Source organism: Hemitrygon akajei, chromosome 23 (genome assembly GCF_048418815.1).
Source record: "Hemitrygon akajei chromosome 23, sHemAka1.3, whole genome shotgun sequence".
Lineage (NCBI taxonomy): Eukaryota > Metazoa > Chordata > Chondrichthyes > Myliobatiformes > Dasyatidae > Hemitrygon > Hemitrygon akajei.
This window is the reverse complement of record NC_133146.1, coordinates 27160515-27185598: the sequence shown is the minus strand read 5'-3', so window position 1 is coordinate 27185598 and position 25084 is coordinate 27160515. Positions and strand designations below refer to the sequence as shown.

General features: G+C 38.5%; 1 protein-coding gene and 1 long non-coding RNA gene across 4 annotated transcripts in view; one reads left to right on the top strand and one right to left on the bottom strand.

Moving 5' to 3' along the window:
- rhobtb1 (Rho related BTB domain containing 1) overlaps positions 1-23274 on the bottom strand; it is a 68157-nt gene extending 44883 nt beyond the window's left edge. Inside the window, exons 1-4 of one of the 3 annotated variants that reach the window (XM_073027251.1) lie at positions 22979-23274; positions 19424-19539; positions 1465-1666; positions 503-606 (exon numbers count right to left, since the gene is read on the bottom strand). In XM_073027251.1, coding sequence (XP_072883352.1) covers positions 503-606; positions 1465-1656 — 296 coding nt within the window. In that variant the 5' untranslated portion in view covers positions 1657-1666; positions 19424-19539; positions 22979-23274. Of the gene's footprint in view, positions 1-502; positions 607-1464; positions 1667-19423; positions 19540-22978 lie in introns of those variants that run through there. The other 2 variants (XM_073027250.1, XM_073027252.1) reach the window with 2 other exon arrangements.
- LOC140715293 (uncharacterized) lies at positions 22592-24208 on the top strand. Its single transcript, XR_012096100.1, has 2 exons — positions 22592-22847; positions 23887-24208. It is a non-coding gene; the product is annotated as an uncharacterized lncRNA (long non-coding RNA).
- The last annotated feature ends 876 nt before the right edge of the window (positions 24209-25084 follow it).

The window sequence follows — 25084 nt, the reverse complement described above, 5'->3', positions numbered from 1 at the left end:
ACAAATATTATTGGATAATGCTGCCAGCAAAGTAGGGTCTATAATGAAGAAATGAAGGATTCTGTCTGCCCCAATAAATAGCCACTGCATATAGTGGTTACATATCAATCCTAAAATTTGCTAGTAATTTTGTCCTGGTCTTGAAAAGCTTTGGTATCAATAAACTATTTTACGCTAATCACAAACATTTTATGTTCAATCTGCAGCATCTAACTTAAGCCAACTTAAAAACTGTTTCCAAAAACCCAACTATAAATCTGATTTCAGATTATGTAACATTGTGTATATTTCACTACCAAGCTTACCAAACTTGAATTCAGTGTTGGAATGTTGGTATTAGTATATCACGTTTAATTGTACAATGCCCATCTTACTCATGTAGCAAAATCACTCTTAAATGCAACACAAACTTTTTTTTTTAAAACCAACTGCGATTGAACAATTTATTTCACATATACAAGTACATGTTTTGTTTGTGGCTTTCTTCCCATTTTGTTCTTACCTGCCATATGCAAAACGCCTGTCCTTATGGTGGTCACCAAACGTGTCCCACAGTCTAAGTGATATACTAACTTCATCTACAACATCACGGGAACGTTCAAGGACCTAAACAATCAACATTTAGTATAATTGGACATTTAATTTTTCACTCTATTATGAGATTTGTCATCAAACTTAAGTATATTACACTTATGTCACTGGGAATAGCTCAATACCATCCTACATTTCCATATAGACATGAAACACACTACACAAGCAAAAAACATAATATTAATGTTAAAATATATTTCTCAGTTTATATAATTTTAACAAAACAGTGCAATTTATTAACAGGAATAAGCAATGTTTAAAATGAAAATCTCAAGGTAGCTGGAAAGTTTTGGTCAAATCTCAAGTATTTTCAAATAATATATAAGAATTACAATATTAAATCATTTTGCCAGAAGTTGCACTTTAAACAAGTTTTAAAATATTCATTAATGAAAATACAAAATGCTAGATCCAGTAGTCAGAAACAGAGCAAAACATTTCATTGACCTCTTCTAAACTTTCACCTAATAATTTCCAATTTCCATCATCTGCAATTTTTAAACATTGCCTAAAAATAAACTTTTTAAACTAAGTAATAAAAAAAAAACCTTTATTTCAGGATTTCCAAAGGAGTCTAAATTTCATGTCTTGTTTTCTTTATTTGAATCCAAAATTGAATTTATTTCACTCAAAATTATTTGTGTGCTATTACAGAATAGTTAGTAGTTTTCATTAAAATTGTGTTTAGAACAGCATTACTTTCACAAACAAGTAAAGATAGTTCCATGCTATTCTGTCCTCTGTATTGTTCATATATTTTGCAGGAAAAAAAGTCTTGTGGATTATCTGGATTTGTCAAACTAAGTGAAAGCAAATAAATATTTACATAAAGTATATTTTTTATTAAGAATACTTTTGATAAAACATTCTTACCTCCTGACAAACACGATACTGATCAATTGCCCATACAGTGGGGACATGTGTTGATAGTAGTTGATACTGGGTTAAGGTGGTATTACATGCTCTTGCACAGATAAGTCGTGTCTTTCCTACAGCATTGTCTCCAACAACGACACATTTGATGGTTTCAACATTTGGCCTTTCATAATCCATAGCGGCATCCATTTACAGTAAGCTGTGATTAGAAAAAAATGTTAAGTTCTTTGGCAATTACAGTTGAACAAAAGCCACTTCATTCAGTGACATGGCCCAAACAGTTCAAAATGCAATCCAAAATGAGTGAAATCACACTCCATTCATACCGTGGTCTGTATTAATCCATGCAATTGCCTGGAAATTTTCAGTACATGCAAGACAAATCTTGTCAGATTTAACTAATATTTCTTAAAACAAGATTGTCATGCATAAACAAAAGTAGATTTTAAACTTGGTTGGATTAGTTGGTACTCTGGAAGTAGAAACAACCAGACAGGTATAGGTTACAACTACGCAGTTCTGACAGAAACCTGTTTAAATCAGTCTATACATGTTATCATTTTGTTTGGGAAATGGAAACACAACAACTCTGAAGAGAAAACCTTGCCAGGCTGGTCTAACACTCGAGCTCACACATAAAAAGCCCACAATGTAGTAATCAAAACATTCACTTTAACTGTGGCATAATAGGCTGTAAGGTTAATTTGCCTCTATATATTACCCATTTCTGATAAGCTGAAGAAAAACTATTGAACCTGGAACAGTGGGAGCTCCTCTGCCTCACATGATGCAACTTCCGTGCAAAAGTCCAAAAAACCTCAGCAATGCTTCATTGCAATTCAGGGTCACTTATGGTATCCTCAAAGAACTTTCCAGGTACAGCTGAAATTACTGTACAAGTACCTGGAGCTCAGAAAGTGAAGACCACAAATAACAGGCCAAAATGTTTATTTCCCTCCATGTGAAATACAGGAATACTACTGTGCTGTAGGATACATTTGCCAAAAACACCCAGCCCACTGATAACTTAGACGGGACCTTGCCACCGAGTTTTTCCACTCCTTGTAGCCAATGCTATCCTGCAACTAGCAAGCAGAAACCAGTTCCAGATAACTCACCAGTGGGATGATAACACTGTTGAAATCCAATGTTGTAACATGCCCAGTTCCTACTTTAGAAGTCATTTCACTGTTATCACACTAGTCTTAGGCAAACATTGAACATTGTAAACTGATTTTCTTAAACAAAGCTACCTAGTCTATATGGCTTTGCTTGGTATTGGCAGGAACTGCTATTTATAGTAATAGGATGTTAAACTTAAAGAAAGTGCGGTGCATAGTTGCTGTTTCTTCTGCTAGCTCTTTTCTGGCATTCGTTCAATTTTGTCAACAATTTTACATGTGGCAGTTTAAACATCCCAAAGGCATTTCACAAAGGTGTTAATTACATGCCAAGGTTGGTCAAAGATCAGTTCAAAGCGGCTGGCTGAAGATGAGATTGATAGAGGAATTTGGAGGGGGAATGTTTAAGAATGATGTCTAGAATTGAAGAGATTTAAGTCAATAATACAGAAGAGTACAAAAGTGGCAGAGACAATATTTAAAAGCACTTATAAAGAAATTTCAATAGGCAAGATTCAGTTTTCATGTGAGCAAATAGCATTAGTGTAGCTGGGCAAAAAGGTTGGCATGTACTGGTACTAGCCAAAGAACCTGCTTGTATACTATACTAGTCCAAGACACAGAGGAACTGAGAATTCAAAGACAAGGCTTTAAAAGGCTGGAGTAAGATATAGTCAGGAAATGACCAGGTAGATTAAATTTAAAAATATTAAAGAGAGACTAGGATCTGAATCTGATGTAAATTAAGGATGGGGTTAATGGATGATTGAGCTAATACATGACGTGATAGAGGAGGCAGGTTTGAATGAATTGGTTTGTGAAAGGAGTTGAGCGGGGAAATGCCAATCAAAAGGACCTTGAGGAAATAAAAAAAATACCCATTCATCAGAATAAGCACTGATGTAGGAGCCAAATTAAAATCAGACTAGGTAGTCTTTGCAATGAAATGGCACAAGATGAGAACTTAACTCTGGATGCAGACACCAATCCAATCCCTTCAAATATTATATTAATATGTGGATGAGTTAGAAGAGTTCCATAAATGACCATAGTCTTGTAGTCATTTATTTACAGAAACATGATAAAGATGGTAGATACGAGTTACAAATTCTAATTCTGAATGAATGCCAAAATGAATACACAAATTTTTTTTAATATTTATTGTTTCTTGCCAAAACTACTGCCTCACAAAATCTTTATCTTTCTCGTCATGATACTCCTGAGCAAAAGCAAATTTACATTAGTTTTCCAAAAACCCTTCAAAATTGGATTATTGCCTAGTATTGCCAGTACTTCTAAAGATGGTGGGAGATTTAGAAAATAGAAAAGAGTTAGCATGCTGTGTTGTGAATGTTCTCATGATTGTTGTGAATCATGAGAAAAAAATGAAGGCATTTTAGATACAAATATGAGCTGACAGCTGGAGCTTTCTGTCCTGTTACATCTCTTCAGCTGAGGGTAATGGCTTTGGGAAACCATGCCCATTTCATTTTTCAATAAACAATCCCCTGCTGAAATAAAATATGGATGACAATTTTAAAATAACACAAAATACTAGGTACATTTAATCATTGTCTAATAGAAGTACTCAATCTATAATCAGGAAAATCAGCTTCATGATATCCCTGTAAAGAGAAATGCAACACAATGTGGCCCTAAAGTTACGAGGCCAACTATTCTAAAGGATAAAATATGACCAAAGAGTGTCTGGATTACATTGGTAAGTACCGAATTAGGAAATAATTTAGTTTGCCCATTTTCACTCATCTGGTTGGACTACCTCAGTAAGGTTGTTTACTCAGATTCAAATGGAAAATGTGATCAACACTCACGTCTTGATGTGTACAAATATCCACCAACAAAATAAAACAAGCAACAGTTGTGTATGTGGTATAAATAAAATATGTAGTATGAAACAATGGTTTACCAGGATAGAAACTGAAGTTCAGTCTATAATTTATCTGTGGTATAATATGGTAATAAATTTTTTGCTTAATTTATTTCTCAGAAACATTAGTTCATATCAAATAACAAATATTAATTGTATGTCTAGCTTTTAGTAAGCTATTGCTAGTCTCATTGCTGGAAAAAAAATCAAAATACTTCCTATTAAAATGCAATTACAATGTCTTTTGTGGTAAATAAAAGAGGAATCTACCGCTAACGTTATTTGGGCAAGCTGCAATCAACCGCTTATATCTACAAGATTTTGAAGGCAAGTAGAGAAATGCTTAAAGACCTTTACTGTTAATTATTTCTTACTCATAGGAATGAATTCTACCAGGCTGCATTAAAGGAATACAACTATGGTGAATAGAAAGGATTTGGCCATAAAGTCTTCATAATCTGCAGGAACTTAATTCTGAGATGCTCAAGGATTGCCAGTGGTAAATTTGTGAAAGAAAGAATATGGAACTGTTGATTGTCAGTGATTAATAATAAAAACTACAGAAACAGGCAGCTAAATAATATCTTAAAATCTTAATCTTTTTATTAGAATAGTCATTCTTTATTTGAAATTAATCTAATTGGTACTCAAAATATGACTGCTGATCTAAACAATGTTAAAAGTCAGACGTTCATAACCGATGTACTATTTGATGTCAGCATGACTGGGGTCCTTAACTATCATTAATAAAAATAATTTTTGCTGTTGTTCTGCTCCACACTTCTACCTGCCTTCACATGATTTGAAGTTTATATTACTTTGAGTTAAAATTTCTACATTAGCATAAGTTTCTCCAAATCTCTACTTATTTTGAAACATCAATAATATCCCTTTAAATTTTCTATATACATTGTTTAATGTAATTTGATCAACTCATAAAATTACAGTAAATTTATATTGTACTTCGAAGTACATCATAAGCTAAGAAAATGCAGAATCTCCCCAATGACCGTTAGACTTTTACAGATGCATCACAGAAAGCATCCTTACTCAATGAATCAGAACATAGCAACCGTTTGTCCAAGGCCATCACATTTTAAAGCAATGTACCCCTTATACAAACTAAATTTACCTAGGACTTATCATAGCTCTAAGAAAATGATCTCCCCTTATGGCTAATTTCCCATTAGCTGCTTTGATTACTGTTTTGTACTTTGTATTTCAATGAGTTTCTTCCCCCCCCCCCCCCACCCACCAAACAGATTTCTAAATCTTCAATACAGCAATTCAAAAAAATCTAATCTCCAAACTTCTAAACCTAGGACTCCGCATCCCCATGTACAACTGGATCCTTGACTTTCTGACAAACAGAATGCTATCAGTAAGGATGGGCAGAAACAGCCCCACGATTATCCTCATCAACAGTGCATCTTAGTAATTTACAATAAACCCAGAACTCTCCCTGTGTGGCTAAATTCTTATCTAACTCCATGTACAAGTTTGCAGATGACACCACCAGTGGTGTGAACCTCCAATGACAAGATGGAGTACAAGCACCTCTACTTCCCCAATAACTGTTACAGATGCACCACAGAAAACATCTTTACACAGATGGATCAGTATAGAACAGGGCAACTGCTCTGCCCAAGACTATAATTATAAAGATTTTGAATGTAACCCAGTCACTCTCACAGACTAGCCTCCCCTCCATTGATTATCTAGACTTCCTGCTACCTCAGGAAACTGGACAATATAATCAACAACCACTCTCATCCTGGTAATTCCCCCTTCATCCCTCTCCCATCAGGCAAAATATTCAGAAGTTTGAAGCACATTGTCACCAGACTCAAAGACAACTACTTTTATCACTGTTATCAGACTCCTGTTCCTCCAAACTACCTTATAATGGTCTGTGCAATTTATTGTTTACCTACCGTCTTCATTTTACTACCTCAATGTACTTATGTATGGCATGATCTACATAGATGGCACACAAGCAAAAGCATTTTCCATTATACCTAGCACTCATGACAATAATAAATCAACACCAATAAATCTCCTTTGATTGCCATATCTTTCCTCTAATACTGATCTCCCTTTTGGTCCAAATTAGAATAACTTAATTTTTAACTGCATGAAATATTACAGCTTCCTTCCCACTAAGTATCTTTAAGTTTACACTTCTACTTATTCTCACAATTACAAGGTAATTGTAAAATTTGAATAATGTGGGTCACTGATAAATTCAGAATCAAAGTTATTTATAATAATTCATGTTGACTGCAAGAGAAATCCAGCCAAATCACACTTGGTTCTTGGCCTTCAGCCTTTTAGGTTATAGCACATCGTGTTCATAAAAATACTTCCAAATTCAACAATTTTTATCCTTACATCTGCTCCATTACTCAGTACAGTGGCAGCATGCTCAAGACACAGCAGCCTCCCTGGGTCCAAGTAAAGGTGCAATTGTTTGACCTTTGTCTTTTTTTGTATGGCACATCTACCCTACCAGTGAGTTGCTGGATAGTGATGGAGCTAGAATTGTTGCACACTGGATTGCCACCTGCTTTAGCCAGTCAGGCGATGCACAATCCAACAAATGGTGGAAATACTTGGCTTTGTCATTTTTCTTGTAATCACAAGAAAGACCCTGTTGGACATTGGTAATGTAGAGAACTGCGAGTCTGATTCACTGGTTCATTGATGAGAATGACAGCAAGAGAGCTGTGTTGCCTCAGTTGTCATGCAGACAAGGCATCTTGCCTTGGGGTCACCAACAAAGGAGACACTGGAGGCAGCTGTGTGCCACTGTATTCTGTACTGGGTTGGGGGCTGGCACCTCCCCTCAGTGCTGTCCTCTAATATTTGGTCCTGGGAAGACAGGCATCAATCTACAAGCCATGACACTCAGAGACTTGGGCTATATATAATTTTTTTGAAACTGTTATGTTTTTCTGCTATTATGATTATATGTGCGATATGTGCTGTGCATGACTGTTGGTACTGTGTTTTGCACCTTGGCACCAGAGGAACACTTTTGTTTGACTGAATTCCTGTGTATGGTTGAATGACAATTAAATTTGAACTTTTAACTCTGTGCCTGTCTTACATTACACATTCCTCGATTTGCTCAATACCTAAAATTCTAACAATCTTGAATATCATCCCACAGAGTAGTGAATGCCAAAAATTAGTTATCCTCTGGATGGAGAGCATTCTTCCTACTTCCATCATGAATAACTGACTCCTTATTTCCAGTCATGCCAGCTCTTAAATTCCCTATATTTGGTTTGCATTCCAACAACCCTCTACTTTCTGTAACTTTTGTTTTATCTTCTTTGTTTTCTACAGATGTACTACACATCATTCATTCTAAATGAATTCTACTTATCACTTTTCTATCCTGATCAATTCAGTTCTTTTTTTAAAATTTCACTCAAGTTATCCACTGATCACTTCCTAAAGTATACAGCTTTATTTTAAGCTGTCAACCTCTGTACTGTCTTTTTTAAAGCCTTCAAGTTTCCTCTGCCGTTCAATAAGGTTGATCCTATAGTTCAAACCCACTTGCCCACATAATCACTACCACCTGAATCCCTTCGCTCCCTGTCACAAAACAACTTTTAGATGCAGCGTCTCACACAAAATCCTGGAGGAACTCAGCATACCAGGCAGCATCTATGGAAAAGAGAATAGTTGATGTTTCAGGTCAAGACCCCTCATCAGGACTGGAGAGAAAAAACAGTCAGAGTTAGGAGGTGGGATCCAACATGCATCTTCTCCTTGGAACCCACTTCCTTTCCAGTATGTCATTGGACTTTGTCTAAGGCCTTGTTGTTTTGAATTTCCCGAGTACCTCTATCAAAACATTAACTAGTTAGACATACAGTAATATATGTAGACAAAAATTGAGTACTGTGCACTGTACTGAACAATTTTTTAGTTGGTCCTTTGAATTTGTTTCATTGAATAGCTAATTTAGTTAAACCCTTTCCCCTATTTTCAACAATGGTATTATTTTTCCTATTATAATTCCTATTAATGGACATGACCATTTTGTTTACTGTCTGTTTTCTATACACTGGCAAATCTTACATTCAAAATATTTTTGTATACAAAAGAATTGGAAAACATAATCAGGCAGGCAAGTGGATCAAACAAGATCTTGCTGAAAGGTAGAACAGGTTTAACATCTCAAACTCTGCATCAATAAATATTGCCCTATTGGAGTTGCTTTATCAAAAAAAATCAATTAGGTTCATAGGCATAACCTCTTTACAAATTCATGTTGGCACTCTCATCAGCTCAAATTTAGGTGTTCACTTTATCTTTATAGCTTCCAATAACTTAGTGTAACAAACAAAAAAAACATACATTCATGCACATTTTCAGTGCATCTAGAATGGTACTTACAGCTACTTAAATACCATTCAAATGCAGTCACTTGTAATGCAGTAAGACACATCAGTCAACTTGCACATACAAACCACTCAAAAACAGCGTAATACTGCCCAAGAAATCTGTATTGATAATGAAGGCAAATGTTAAGTATGATGCCAGAAGGACTTTCCTATTTCTTAGTTTTTTGTCTGCAAATAAACATACCATCCACATGAAAGCATCTGAATTCAGTAAACTCTGAGAGGAGAAACCCGAAGTGTAATCACTAAGCCAAGACAAATGTTACCATTTAGATTCTAAAAGATTTTCTATCAGTTGTGTCAAGCATGTTGTAAGTTAGAGTAATATGTCAGAGCAATTCATAACCTCCTCCTTTTCCACTGTACCAACGAACTGGCAAATTCCTGATTTCCTACTAACCCACTCCCAAGCTGCTGGTTGGCGTGGTTCAAGAGGGCAAACTAGTTTTGAAAGAATATAATAAATTTACACGATTATCATGTTTAATTTACACTATTATCATGTTTACTACTTTCTTCTACTCAAATTCCACAAGAATTCCAAAGCCCAAATCAAGGTAGGTGTCACATCAATTTTCAAAATATCCAGTTTAAGTGTGGACAGATATATTATTCATAGTTCCAAAAAATGCAGCTGGCAATGATGGTGTTACTAGGAGTCAGAAGTTCAGAGGGTAAACAAACTTCACATTCTAGCATCCTGTCAGCTGTAATCTCTGCACTCTGCTGGTTCAACCAGGAGGACAATGGGGGGGAGGGGTGAGTATGCATTATTATGTTATTTTCCACATCTAGATTCTCCCCCCAGTATCTGCTGGAAATTACTAGTAAAAGGGCAGGATTCAGTTTGGTTGCCATGCCTCTAATTGTGGATCACTGGCTTGGTAACTCAGAAATTCAATAGGGTTTGTAGTTCCCACAAAAAAACTGTAAACCTGAGTAAAATATTGACTTTAATAGAACAAGAAAAAATGGAAAACAAAAAGCAAACAAATTATATTAATTATTTCCATAAGTTGTTCAGAAAGGAACCTCCATCATATAACACTATGTTCTTTTAGGTGTCATGCAATTAAAAATTGATTTACCCTTAATTCCACCTCATTCCCCACCCAAAGGATGAAAAACAATTGACCATTTTTCAGTCATTTTGCATCTTGTCCATAAATTTGGACAGGAATTTCTAGTGGCAAATTGCCACTTCAGTGAGCCCTAGCGAAGCTATCGTCTATTGTGGAATTCCTTAATGAAGCATTATAGGGGAATTTAACCATGAGGTTTTGTGACTGAACATCATTGGTCATTCCAGGCAAAATATAATTTTTTCAATGCATATTCAGGTTAAATCCCATATCACTCTGTATTTATCTGATTCATCACACAGTGAACCAATGACAGCCCCTGCTCCCCTTGCCTATGGCTTAATCCTAATCTCTATCCTGCCTAGATGACATGCATCTTATACTTCAAATTAACCCATCTCATAACTACTAATGCTTTGACTCAATTTGTATCATCCCATTCCATGTTTATTTTCCTAAATCCAAAACCTCTTCCATAGATCCCAGAATCCAGGCACAGGTAGATTCCTCTCCCAGCCACCAATCCTGTTTCCAGCATTTTCCCCACCCTCCTCATGTCACAAGCCAAGTCTCATTTCTCCACCAAACAATAAAGTGCACGTCTTAGCCTCCTTTTCCTCAGTGTTGATTCACCTACTGACCATATAGAAGCCTGATCCTTCTTTCCCCATTAACCACAGCACAGAACCAATTCACAACACTGGTCCTAATTAGGCCTACACTGGTCTTACCACCTTCACTCCAAAGCACTAGGTAGACTCCCAGGTGGTACATATTGCTACCAAAATATTGCAACTGAAATTTGCAGCATACTGCAATATCCTTTAGGTGCAATGCAATTTCAAAGACTACACATTTTCTCCAAATCTACAAGGATAAGGCTTGAGTTAATATCATTACAAATACCAAGCATATAAAAATAATTCTGCAAGATCCCATAATTCATGATTTGCAAGTTAATTGAAAGTAGGTTCATTTTGTGTTTTACTGGGAATTATCAGTTTGGATATTAATTCTCAGGATTCGGGTGACATACATTTCCTTTCTAATTTTTCTGCTTCAAGGTTAAAGCAAATTTTTTTTTGTTCTGTGGATGAATTCGTGCAGAAAGATTTGGTCAATTTTAAAACAGACAAGACTACATGCTAATGCTTGATTCACTTTGCAACTTTAACCACTTCAAAGCAAAAATTAGTCATGGCATCTCATGAAAAGTTATACAGGTCGAGTACCCTTATCCAAAACTTCCATTCCCGAGCCGGGCGCTGAAACATACGTTCTTAAGTGTTTTATATGCATAGAAAGGTAAAATATGTACTATATACTAAGACAAACGTTTGACTGACGCTAAATAATACTGGATGTACCTGTTCCGACTTACTTAGTAAGAGAACTTCTGATTTTTTTCGATCGTGATCCATGATAACCCACGCACATCCTCACGTATACTTTAAATCATCTCTAGATTACTTATAATACCTAATACAATGTAAATGCTATGCAAAACAGTTATTATACCGCATTGTTTATGGAATAATGACAAGAAAAAAGTCTGTACATGCTCGAACAACAAGTGCTGGAAGAGCACTTACGGGTTTTCACAATTCGAGGTTGGTTGAATTTGCGCATGCGGAATTCGCGGATAAAGAGGGGCGACTGTATTCAATATTACCCTCAATTTTCAGTTCGTCATGATAGATCTTTGCTTCTTTCATGATCAACATGCCATTAAGCAGCATATGTTCACTCCAATACTGATAAATCCACTCTCTCAATACACGATTCAGATCATCATGTTTCACTTGTTGCTGTGTTTTTATTGCTCATTAACTTCTGTTCATTACGTACGTGAGGTCACATCTCAGAACTGTCTGTGGAGCACAGAGACCTTGTCTAGCCACTTGTAGAATTTTCCATTTGTGACATCATGCCAGTGCCCAAAAAAAACTGTATTTCAGAGGCTTTCAGATTTTGGAATTTTAGTTAAGGTGTATTTCAACCTGTACTAAATTTCTTTAAAATATTAAAAAGCTACCTTTGAAAGTCTCATGCTTACTAGTTCTGTAAATGCTCCTCTTTATATAATAGGATATTAATGTAAATAATGCTGTCATCCTAACAATACAAAACATTTTATCTTTCCCACTCTAAAATGTCTGACAATGTTATATTTCAACAAGATAATATATTTAATAGATAATATTTAATATAGATTATATAATTTCCCAAAATACTGCCACATCAATCTTATATTCTGCATTATGTGAAATTGAACATTAGGATTAGTTAATGTACAGTACAGCCATTTGGAAGGCTTGGACAAGAACTTGAACAACTTAAACATGTTTGATCATATAAAATTGACCTCTATGCAAATATACTAACAAAGCAGCTTCTGGAATATTTAATTTGATGAAAGGTATCTCCATCTGGTTTATACAGCGCAATATCAGCATAACCTGCATTGTTAATAATTGACAGGTCATCTTTGAAAACTACTGTGGCTTAATATGATCATGTTACATGAAGTATAAACTATGGTTGCCAATACTGTTACAAAATTACAGTATATAGAAATACCCAAGATTATAAACTGCACAATTGAGCCCAAATTCAGTGATCAGAATTCCAAAATTTATTTTAAAATATCTTTCACTCAAAAAAACCCTTCAATTTTCAGTTTCAGACTTCATTAATAGTGCTGGAAATAGAGAAAGTTTATATACTTCAGATAAATCAGTTCAAATCTCTGCTAAAATACCTGTGAAAGGAATCTCAAGTGCATTATCACATACTAATTTCTAGGCTATAGTTTTCTAAGAATAGACATGACTTGTTATGTGAGGAAGTATTTTAGGGTATATTCACACTACAAGTTTAATGGTTTCATGCAGATGCTAAACTTGTGCAACACAAATCTGGTGTTAATGCCCAAGTTGAAAATGAAACAAAATAAAACAGAGACCCTCAGGAGGTCTCAAACTGAGTTAATCATGTCAAGAGCTGGCCCAAATCCAAATTCAGGCTGCACTAATACAACAGATATCCTGCATGAGGAATTTAAAATTATTTTAGACTGCTTTAAAAAAAAAAATTGGTGTTAATGCATTCTAGGGAATATACAGAAATATATATATTTATCTTCAGACAAGCCATCCAATGGAATAACTAACAATCATTGTCACAATCAACCGTGAAATGTAATCAGGAGCCATATAGTTACTACATAAATACCATGGCAGTCACTGCTGCAGAGGACAGAATTTAATGCATGAAATGCCAGACTCATCAGAAATATACTTTAAATCCTGCTTGAAAGCACAGGGCAAGGAAGACTTTATGGGATGATAATCCAATTTCTCTCCGCCATATTCTTCTCATTCCTTAATTAACTGAAGGGAGGCAAACTGGCCGATGGAAAGATAGAATTGTTTTATCAGTTGGGCAGAAGAGTGCCAAGTAGAATTCAACCAAGGAAATACGATGAACTGCACATATTAAGGTGCCAAGGGAAAATAAATACACAATAAAAGGGAGGTTATCAAGGTACGCAGAGGAACAGGTAGGACAAATTGAATCAGTGATTTCAAAAGGCACGCAGAATGCTTTCCTTTAATAACTATGGCACACATTATAAGTGCTGAGAAGCAAGGCTAACACAACGATCACAGATTTATGATTACAGTTACAGATCCCACAGCCTGCCTGGGTCACAGGGGTGCAGTATAGATGAGCTCTGCACCAGTCGTCTCCATCTCTCATGGTTGTGGGCGGGTGCCTGGGTTGCAGCAAAGCTCTCTCTAGTCCACTCTGCAATGTTGTCTGTCCATTTCTTCCTCTGTCTCCCTTTTTTCTTTTCTCTGCACCATTCCCTGAAGAATAGTCTTTTGAGACCCACTTGATTTTGTTATGTGGCTATGCCATCTCAGTTTTCTCTTCTTTACTGTGGACAGTAGATCTTCATAGTGTCTTATATACTAGATGATGGTTCTTCTTCGTCACTTGAGACATGATCTGAACGTATAGAAGATCCTGAGGAGCCTTCTGAAGCATCTCATTTCTACCACCTGGATCTATTTGGACCTCTGTTATCAAAGTCCATAATTCACAGGTATACGAGAAGATACAGAGCACCAGTGCATGTGGGATTTTCAACTTGCACCTGAGTGACGTTATTGTGTCTCCAAATTAGTTTTAGTTTGGCCAGCATTGCTGTTGCTTGGGCTGTCCTTTCAAGGACTTCAGGCTTTGATCCTTCTTGGTTGATGATGACGACAAAATACTTGAACTGTTTGACAGTCTCTAGTTCTTATCCACTGACTGATTTTTGGTGTGATTGGCTCCTCACTGTCGCTCATCAGCTTGGTTTCCTCTGTGCTGACCTCCATGCCGTATCTAGTAGATGTATCATCCAGACAGTTCTCAAGGCAGGCCAACTCATCTGCACTTCCTGCCAGCCCATCAATGTCATCAGCGAACCTGAGTTTTGTTATAATCTGTCCTCCAATGCTGACTGTGCCAATATGGTCTTCCAGGGCATCTGTCATTACTTGCTCCAGGAAAATATTGAATAGCACACGTAAAAGAAGCCAGCCTCATCAGTCTCAGCTGACGTGTGGAACCACTCTCCAACTGTGCCTTGAACAAATACCATACTACTAGCTTTGGTGTAGAGCTGCTCGATGGTTTGGATCAGCTTCTGGCCCATGTTGTATCTCTTCACTGTGACCCAGAGTTCATCATGCCTTCCTGAAGTCTTTGAACCACAGGTTTAGTAAGTTATTATTGAGATACAGTGCAGAATAGGCCCTTCCAGCCGCACCAACCAGCAACCCTTGATATAACCCTAGCGTGATCTGGGACAATTTACAATCAAATAACCTACCAACTAATATGTATTTGGACTGCGGGAGGAAACCCATGCAGTCATGAGGAGAACATACAAACTCCACATAGACAGTAGTGGGAAATAAATCCAGGTCACTGGTACTGTAATGCATTGTGCTAACTAACCACTGTGCTACTGTGCCACCCCAGACATTTAATTCTGGCCAACTTGGAGGAAAGACAAAGCATAGAAACATAGAAAACCTACAGCACAATGCAGGCCCTTCGGCCCACAAAATTGTGCCGAACAAGTCCCTACCTTAGAAATTACTAGGCTTACCTATAGCCCTCTATTTTACTAAGCTCCATGTACCTATCTAAAAGCCACTTAAAAGACCCTATCGTATCCACCTCCACCACCGTTGTTGGCAGCCCATTCCATGCACTCACCACTCTCTGAGTAAAAAATTTACCCTTGACATCTCCTCTGTACCTACTCCCCAGCACCTTAAACCTGTGTCCTCTTGTGGCAACCATTTCAGCCCTGGGAAAAAGCCTCTGACTATCCACACGATCAATGCCTCTCATTATCTTATACACCTCTATCAGGTCACCTCTCATCCTCTGTCGCTCCAAGGAGAAAAGGCCGAGTTCACTCAATCTATTCTCATAAGGCATGCTCCACAATCCAGGCAACATTCTTGTAAATCTCCTCTGCACCCTTTCTATGGCTTCCACGTCCTTCCTGTAGTGAGGCAACCAGAACTGAGCACAGTACTCCAAGTGGGGTCTGACCAGGGTCCTATATAGCTGCAACATTACCTCTCGGCTCCTAAATTCAATTCCACGATTGATGAAGGCCAATACACCATATGCCTTCTTAACCACAGAGTCAACCTGCACAGCTGCTTTGAGCATCCTATGGTCTTGGACCCCAAGATCCCTTTGAATCTCCACACTGCCGAGAGTCCTACCATTAATACTACAGTCTGCCATCATATTTGACCTACTAAAATGAACCACCTCACACTTATCATGGTTGAACTCCATCTGCCACTTCTCAGCCCAGTTTTGCATCCTATCAATGTCCCGCTGTAACCTCTGACAGCCCCCCACAATATCCACAACACCTCCAACCTTTGTGTCATCAGCAAACTTACTAACCCATCCCTCCACTTCCTCATCCAGGTCATTTATAAAAATCACAAAGAGTAAGGTTCCCAGAATAGATCCTTGAGGCACACCACTGGTGACTGACCAGTGACCGACTTGAAGAGGATGCAAAGATTTATGAGGATATCACCAGGAATGGAAAATTATGACAGAAATTGAATTAACTAAGCTCATTGGTTTCAGAGCTTACAAAATACTTTATTGAGGTGTATAAAGTCATGAGGGGTTTAGATGGTTAACGTAAAAGATCTATTTTCCTACGCAAAGTTAGACATCATCTTATTTAAAACAATACTGAGCTGCAATCTGCAAAGATCTTGAGATGAGGTTGGGTTGCTCTTTCCAAAATGACATAGGAACGATGTACTGTATGGTTCCTTAGGTTGTAATTTCCTGATTTTATGATTTTTCCATAAAGTATTTGATGCAATATACAAGGGATAACAAATGGGCAAATGCATTATCTACTCTCTTCTATAATGACAAGCCTCCAGAGCAAATCAGTAGCACAACAGTAAACAAATAATATCATCAGGTATTCTTGGAGAAAAACAAAATGAACATTTTTCATCTTTTAATATCAGAAGAAGCTGAACAAGTTTCAATCCAACTCATAAAACTAAAACCATTTGCTCAGATCCCCCTTTCTCACACATGCTGATCAATACAAACCTCCTCTGCTAGAAGTCTGACATACTGCGTTTCACTGATTTTTCAAACAGTCTTTTATGTAATTTCAATGGTTTCATCTAAGAAATTCATTTCCAGCTCTCTTGTAACTTCTTCCTAATTGAAAATACTATGCTCTAGGTGACAAGGTAAACATTCCTTCTCTCTCGGTTAATGCTCCCTTCCTGGACAATATCAAAGTCTTTGCAACTACCAACCCACTTTCAACCTCAGTCCCCTTGTTACATTTCAAACTTATGCCCAATTCTTCTACAGATCTATGTTCGAACTGCTCTAATCAGGCTTTCATACTGCCATACAAAATACCACAAAACATCCTTCATGACTCTGACTGATGTGGTTTCCTTCTTGCACTGAGACATTGCTTACCATCCTATCTTCCTACATTTCTATTCTGTTGTGCAACTCAGCCAGATTTACAACTACATCAGCAATACTTTTACTTTCATCCTCACACCATAATCTCCAACATACCCCAATAACCTTTGAACTGCATTTGTAGTTTTCTTACTGCCCTATCACTCTTTCATTCATTATGTATCTAAATGACACTCAGCTATACATCTCCATTACTCAAACTGTGTTGTCAAACAACTTCAAGGACAGCCAAGCCTAAATTTCAATTTCCTGTGAACAAAATAATGACACCAATGTCTTAACCTCCAAAAGAAACTCTGTACTCTCATTTCAGACTCTTTCACTGCTTGTACAGAAATAAACTGTTTGCAAACCACAGTACTGATAGTCTCTAACCCAGAATCTACAGCTGTACTTCAATTTGTTCAATTCTCTTGTTACAGGAACCCAAGTTACTTAGCCCCTCAATACTATTCCACTATTTAATTAGGTCTGTAAATCTATATCTCAGTTTCATCTACCAACCCTTTTGCACTCAGTGAAAAGATTTGGGCAGTAATTAGAAAGATAGTTATAGTAATCTTTGAGTCCAATTCTTAAAGTTTCACACAGTACGCATAAAACTTTAGTCTGTCGTGCAGTATGCGTTGATGGAAAAATAAAGCATTTTTAAAACTCAGATAACTATCAGCTAGCAATTAATGTATTTGACATAAGAAAATTCAAGTTATATAGATTTTTCTTGGTTCAGATTTCTACTATCTGGTTACAGATGCAGGATTAAAATGACCTTAAAAAGTACTTTTTTTTGACAAAGGTGTATCATCAGCTCAAAATGGCAAAGTAACTTTCAAAGGAGATTGTCTCTAAAGGGTCTGCATAAAACTGAACTTTTACTGTAATATTGTGAACATTACAAGATACCACATGAGCATGCTATATGGGCACATTTATCTGTATTTCTGTGACCCAGACATCAAAAGGAATCAAGTCCTAAATATCCAAGTCTGTGGTCTTGTACTGTGACTATCCCAGCAGCCATAGCCCTGCATTAAATAATAGCATGCCCATGTTATGTTTAAATGTACCAGTTTTACTTAATACTAACTACGTATAGATTTGGACATCAAAATGAAGCCTCAGTTAGGTCAAGTGCCCTCTGAATTTTGCAACCATTTAACTTTCAATATCCTGCACCATGCAAAGCTATAGACATAGTACTTGCCAGCATTCATGGCCATTTCCTATTAGTTAGCTTATTGCTCAAGAAGGTGGAAAGGGTTATATCCCCAGTGCAATATCATTTGCAAAAAGTACAAGAGTCATGTTCACCACACCAGATGGAATAAAACCATTATAGTACAGTTAAATACTTAATATTGGTATCAATATTTTTTAAACAATCATGCAAGAGTTTGGGATCATCATTATTGAATCCTGGGGTCAATACCAAAGATTGAATCACAAAAGCCTATCAGAAGTTGAGGCCCAATCGCTGGAGCCCACGGTTTGCAAGCCCACTGAGGAAGTTGAAGGCCTGTTGTCTGCGAGTCTGAGCTTGTAGGAAATTAGAAGCAAAAGACGGCCTGTGCTGGGGTTGGAGGACTGTCTGGCTATTGGAGGGGCTTGTTTTGCTGTTGTTGTTTCTGCTTGTATTGTTCTGTGGAATATTGTGGGTGTGTTATGGTGGTGCTGGAACATGTAGCGACACTTGCAGGCTGCCCCAGTACATCCTTGGGTTATGTTGATTTTAATGCAAATGATGCATTTTACTGTATGTTTCAATGTACATGTGATAAATAAAAGAATTAAACTGAATCCAAGCTGAATGTAAATAGGAATGGGTGGTATTGGTGGTGGTTTTACATTGCAAATATTCATTGAAAAGTAGATGCATGACAACCCTTGAAAGGCACACTTTTCTTGCTCAACAGCTAACCCTCTAGTTATTTTAATTTCTTGTTTTATCTCAGCTTTACCATCTAGTTCACTGCCATGTAGAATTAGCCTTAGACAGGATAGTGTTATGCAGAAAACATCAGATTCCAGTCATAGGAAACAATGAATAGGTAAAATGGAGTATCTCAGTCAAGAGAATGTGAATGCCTACTTTAAAATTTCTTCAGTGTGTTCAAAGGTCAATCCATTCTGGTAATGTATACAGCTTATTTTGCCTTGATTTCACTTGTCTCTATAGGTGATATAAAACTGTACTTAAGCCACTGCAGCAGCAAATACTAAAAAGCCATTTTCCCCTCCAGCCTCACCCCCAAACAAGAATAACAAATGAAGAAAGGTTTTGAGAGAATTACTGCATACATTTCTAGTGATAGAATGAAATCCTTTGCTGCTCACACAGGGCAACAATAACATGCAGATAACTGACGATCACCAAACCTGAGTAAGATCTGTAAGAATGTATTTATCCCACTGTTGATGATAATGTTGAGTTGGAGGCAATGCTGAACATTCTGTGGACAGCAAACCGACCAATGCTACAGATACCAATAGTGCTAGAAGACAAAAGCATTGACATCCACAGAATTTTTAATTGTGACTAGCAAACTGATTTGATGTTTTTCTTGCCCATGGGTGCAGAGAGACCTGTAATAGTTGCTCTGTCTGCTTCTACATTAATGGAGAATGTGTGGAGCAGGTTAAGACCTACAAGTATCTGGGAGTACAGTTAGACGAGAAGCTAGACTGGACTGCCAACACAGATGCCTTGTGCAGAGAGGCACAGAGTCGACTGTACTTCCTTAGAAGGTTGGCGTCATTCAATGTCTGTAGTGAGATGCTGAAGATGTTCTATAGGTCAGTTGTGGAGAGCGCCCTCTTCTTTGTGGTGGCGTGTTGGGGAGGAAGCATTAAGAAGAGGGACGCCTCACATCTTAATAAGCTGGTAAGGAAGGCGGGCTCTGTCGTGGGCAAAGTACTGGAGAGTTTAACATCGGTAGCTGAGCGAAGGGCGCTGAGTAGGCTACGGTCAATTATGGAAAACTCTGAACATCCTCTACATAGCACCATCCAGAGACAGAGAAGCAGTTTCAGCGACAGGTTACTATCGATGCAATGCTCCTCAGACAGGATGAAGAGGTCAATACTCCCCAATGCCATTAGGCTTTACAATTCTACCGCCAGGACTTAAGAACTTTTTTAAAAGCTATTATTAATGCTTTTTGAGATAGTGATTTAGATGCATATCATATTTTTTTACTGAGTTAAGTATTGTATGTTATTAGTTTTGCTATAACAAGTGTATGGGACATTGGAAAAAAAGTTGAATTTCCCCATGGGGATGAATAAAGTATCTATCTATCTATCTCTACTGTACCCCTAGGATCTATCTTTTCTCACTACCCATTACTCATTTAAAAGCTGCCATATGGTCCTACCCAGAAAGTGCTAGCTTATGCATCAATGTAGATGAAACCCAAATCTAAGACACTAATAGTTTTTTTTTTGTTGAAGTCTACGAAGGAAAAATACTGTTCCCAAGTCCTCGACTTCAACCCTCTTACTAGCAGGGGCCAAACTAAACTGCTTATGACCCAATATAGTTTTAAAATTCAAGGTAATCTTCATGAACAATGCCTAGTTACAACTCCACAATCAGCTGAATGCACCTTTCTCAATTTATCTGTTGCAGAAACAACTGCAAATATGTATTTTTTTTAAACTCCAATACCCTCCCTATATTCAACACATCTGCTCTTCATCAGTTGTGGCCTTAATTTCTGTAGTTCTGTCCCCAAACAATACTACAGAAAAACACCATTTTAGCAAATGTTTGATCATCTGTCATATTCTCATATGGGTTCTTAAGCAAATTTATTCATATCATTTTTTGACAATAAAAACTGCTCTTATTCTCATCCAGATCTATTCACCCACCACCTGTATCTGATGATTTTCAAAGGTTCCTGGTCAAGGAACAGTTCCATTTTAAATTTCTCATTCCAATCTTCAAATCCTTCCCCATCTCCTCCAGCCTATAAGATACCTGCCCTCCTCCGTATTTAGCCTTACTGAACAATCAAAATCATAATGGTCTTTTCACCTGCTATGATAGAGGTGAAAGATGATGAGAGGCATTGATCATGTGGATAGCCAGAGGCTTTCTCCCAGTGCTGAAATGGCTAACATGAGAGAGCATAGTTTTAAGGTGCTTGGAAGTAGGTACAGGGAGGATGTCAGAGCTAAGTTTTTCACAGAGTGGTGGATGTGTGGAATGCACTGCCAGCGATGATGGTGAGGTGAATATAATAGGGTCTTTAAGAGACTCTTAAGAGAGGTACATGGAGCTTAGAAAAATAGAGGGCTATGCAGTAGGGAAATTCTAGGCATTTTCTAGAGTAGGTTACATGGTCGGCACTATATTGTGGGCCGAAGGGCCTGTAATGTGCTGTAGATTTCTATGTTCTATATGTCTCCAAATTCTGGTATTCTTTCTTGAATAAATAACAAATTATTTCAGTAAACTTTGGTCATCTGTCTTAATCACCACACCCCAAATCCCTTGGGTAATTTTGTTTGCCATCATTCAAAGGAAAAAAATGTTCCAAAAGGTGGAGTCCTGCTAAATAAAATAGCACAACTGCACACAGTAAACTTTACTGAATCAACAAGCTGGAAGAAAACAAATGGGAATTGCATAGCACACAGCTGTTACAAATGTATTACTAACCCACCTATGGTGCAGGTGTCACACGTCAAAACAACAATCTCTTGTTGTTTAGCTTCCCAGTTTTCCATCAGCTCCTAACAATAATCTATATCAGATCTATTCCCGCAAAACAAAATGTGCATTTCAAGTTTGGATATCTCTAAACTTGTATTTTTGTACAGATACAACTGGATTAAAAAATGCACAATCGCCTTCAAATTACGATGTGAACTGCCAGAGGAACTCAGCAGGTCGGGGAACATCTGTGGAAATTATGCCTTTAAATTGTGCAATGGGGCAATGGGCGTAGACACAACACTCTTCTACAATTCCTTTCTCAACTTTAGTGGTGCATAAACCCCTTGGAACAAATGGAATAATGCTCCAACTAAAATAGCAACAGAAATTTCAAATGCCCTAAATATTCACGCCTATCATCCCCTAAATTCCGAAAATACAGTTAGATTCGAGCGCAGATACCCAAACAATTCCAGTATCAATAGAAGGAAACGCTACCAAATTCAAATTGCATGTCCCGACATTAAAGATAAATTTGTTTTAGGTATATGCATTTGAACCTGATTGCATTTTTGGAATTTAGAGGATGATGAGTGTGAATACATGCAGCTAATTATGCAGATCTTTGTTAACAATAAGTTGCTGCTGATTTGAGAAACTTTACTACTTCAATAAATGTAATTAAGCCTCGTTTAAAGACTAGCCGTTCCAACTAAAAACTTTTTTTTTTAAAGTGTGCGGTGTGAATCCACGGGACTATTCCAGAGATTGTCAACAACCCGGGAGTGAAAAGCTGGGGAGTTTAAAAAGAAGTACTGCCTTGGCTCAAGTTAAACCCCCTTGGGTTTTTTTTTACCACAGGTCACGTCGGTCAACATAAATTTGGCCGGTCGCACACTTCCTCTGGGAATAAGCATCCCGGTCTAGGAAGGGCGAGAGCGGGGAAGCGACGCTCCCGGACAACCCACATCCGACTCTCGGGATGGGATGTCAACCGCTGGCCCAGGGGCGGTTACCACAGTAACGGACAACAGAGCGGGCGCAACTCCGGCCGCGGGGGGAAGAGCCCACCCCTCGCACCTCACGAGTGTAGCGACAAGTTTTCCAGGAGCGCTGGGGGGAACTGGCTCTCGGAGGGTTAGCACAAACTTTACTCAACCCTCCAGCCTGCGACCGTCTTATCTCCCCCCCCCCACCCCACCCCATCTCCGAGTAGCCGAAACCTCCGCTGGCGGGTATCCCGCTTCGCCCTCCCAGCCGCTCCCTACCTTACTCCCGCTTCCTCGCCGTCTCCTTTCTTTTTCTCTCTCTCTCTCTCTCTCTCTTCTGCAACGCGCTCTCTTTGTCCCCAATTCGGACGGTAACGGCGGGTGGGTTTCTATTATCTCATTCCGCCGGTGGACTCGGTTTGCACGGCTCGCTCTGCCTCTTGCCCATCCACCCCCTCAGCCTCCGTCAAGTGAGGAGCAGCCCGGCGGGCGGACGGCATTGACGAGCGGCTGTGTCTCAGGGGGAGGGGCGCGCCGCGCGCGTGTGGAGAGCCAGTGCTGAGTCCTCCTCCCCCTCCCCCCGCGCGCGACTGTGTGCGCGCCGGGAGTCAGCCAACCGCGCGGTTCTTTGTGACGTCGGCGCCTACCATCCTCCCGTGTATAATCCACTATGCAGAACCATTCATGAAAAGTGTGCGCTGCTGCTGGTCTGTTGTGAGAGCATGATGACATTCCCTCCGTATGGCCTTTCAGTACTACCTCAAAAAACATCTGCTTCATAAATTGCACGATATTGTTCATCTGTAGGGTGTTGGACTTAATTTGGCAAAACCTTCACATCTGTACCTATTAACCAATAGCAATGAATTGTAATAACAAAGTAATGATAAATTCATGCTTTTTAAATATCTTACCATGGCGAAATATTACTCTGCTATATGTGGAACTCGCAAAAGTAGAGCTTCTTTGAACTGACGAGTTCCCAAACAATACAAAATTAATACTTGGGAGGGTCGTTGCATACACTTCTTTCGTCCGGTTTGACAAATCGTAGTAAACGACCGAAGTGATTTTACGTGTGCAGAAATTATGTTGTATTTTAGCATAATCTTTGCTATTTCACTCTCTAATAATTTCTGACAGTCTGCCCCATTTTAAAAAAAAAAATCTATTTCTTCCAATTTCAGAAAGAAACAAATCGGGATATTTCTTGACAGATCGTCATTCGCGAGAGCAATTAGGCAAAATGCGGAGCGCAGTAAACAAATGTCAATTGTATCTGCCAAAAGTCTACAACTACGTTCCAACTGCAAGTGTCCCTTCTCCGCAGTCGTGCGGTTGAACCAATGCCTCTACACTTTAAAATCCCAATTTCCGAGCCTCACTCTTATCACCAATGTAAGTAAATGCCGAGTTTCATTAGAAGGCAAAGTTCTAAATGCAGCCATAGGCTGGATCCGCTGAAGCACGTCTGTCACCCACAGGCATTAAAAGATTAGTACTTCTTCAGCTAAGTCTGATTCTGTACGACTAAACTGTAAAACGAGTACTGGACTGGTTTCTTGAACTATGGTTTACCCATTTTAATGCTGATGTACTGCCTTTTAATGGAATTTTTACTATGTTTGAATTAATTTAGCAAAAGATTGTGCCTTGAATGTGTGTGACAGGTTTCTTCTATATATTTCTAACATACACCCAGTGGCCACTTTATTAGGTATCTCTTGTACCTAATAAAGTGGCCACTGAGTGTACGTGCTCCCGGTGTGGCCTTTTATATATTGGTGAGACCTGACGCACACTGGGAGACCGTTCCGCTGAACACCTACGCTCTGTCCGCCAGAGAAAGCAGGATCACCCAGAGTCCACACTCCCATGCTATCACGTATTTGCTGCACAAATCACTCTCTCACCTAGATGGGGTCAGTTGTGCTGTGAGGATTACATTCCTTGACTTCTCTAGTGCCTTTAACACCATCCAGCCCAAGATCTTAAGGCACAAACTAACGGAGATGGGAGTAGACTCTCACATGGTGGATTGGATAGTGGACTACTTGACAGATAGACCTCAATATGTGCGGTTGGGAGACTGTAGGTTTGACACGGTGGTCAGCAGCACAGGAGCGCCGCAGGGAACCGTACTCTCTCCGGTCCTGTTCACCCTGTACACATCAGACTTCCAATATAACTCGGAGTCCTGCCATGTGCAGAAGTTCGCTGATGACACGGCCATAGTGGGGTGTGTCAGGAATGGACAGGAGGAGGAGTATAGGAAACTGATACAGGACTTTGTGATATGGTGCAACTCAAACTACCTGCGTCTCAATATCACCAAGACCAAGGAGATGGTGGTGGACTTTAGGAGATCTAGGCCTCATATGGAGC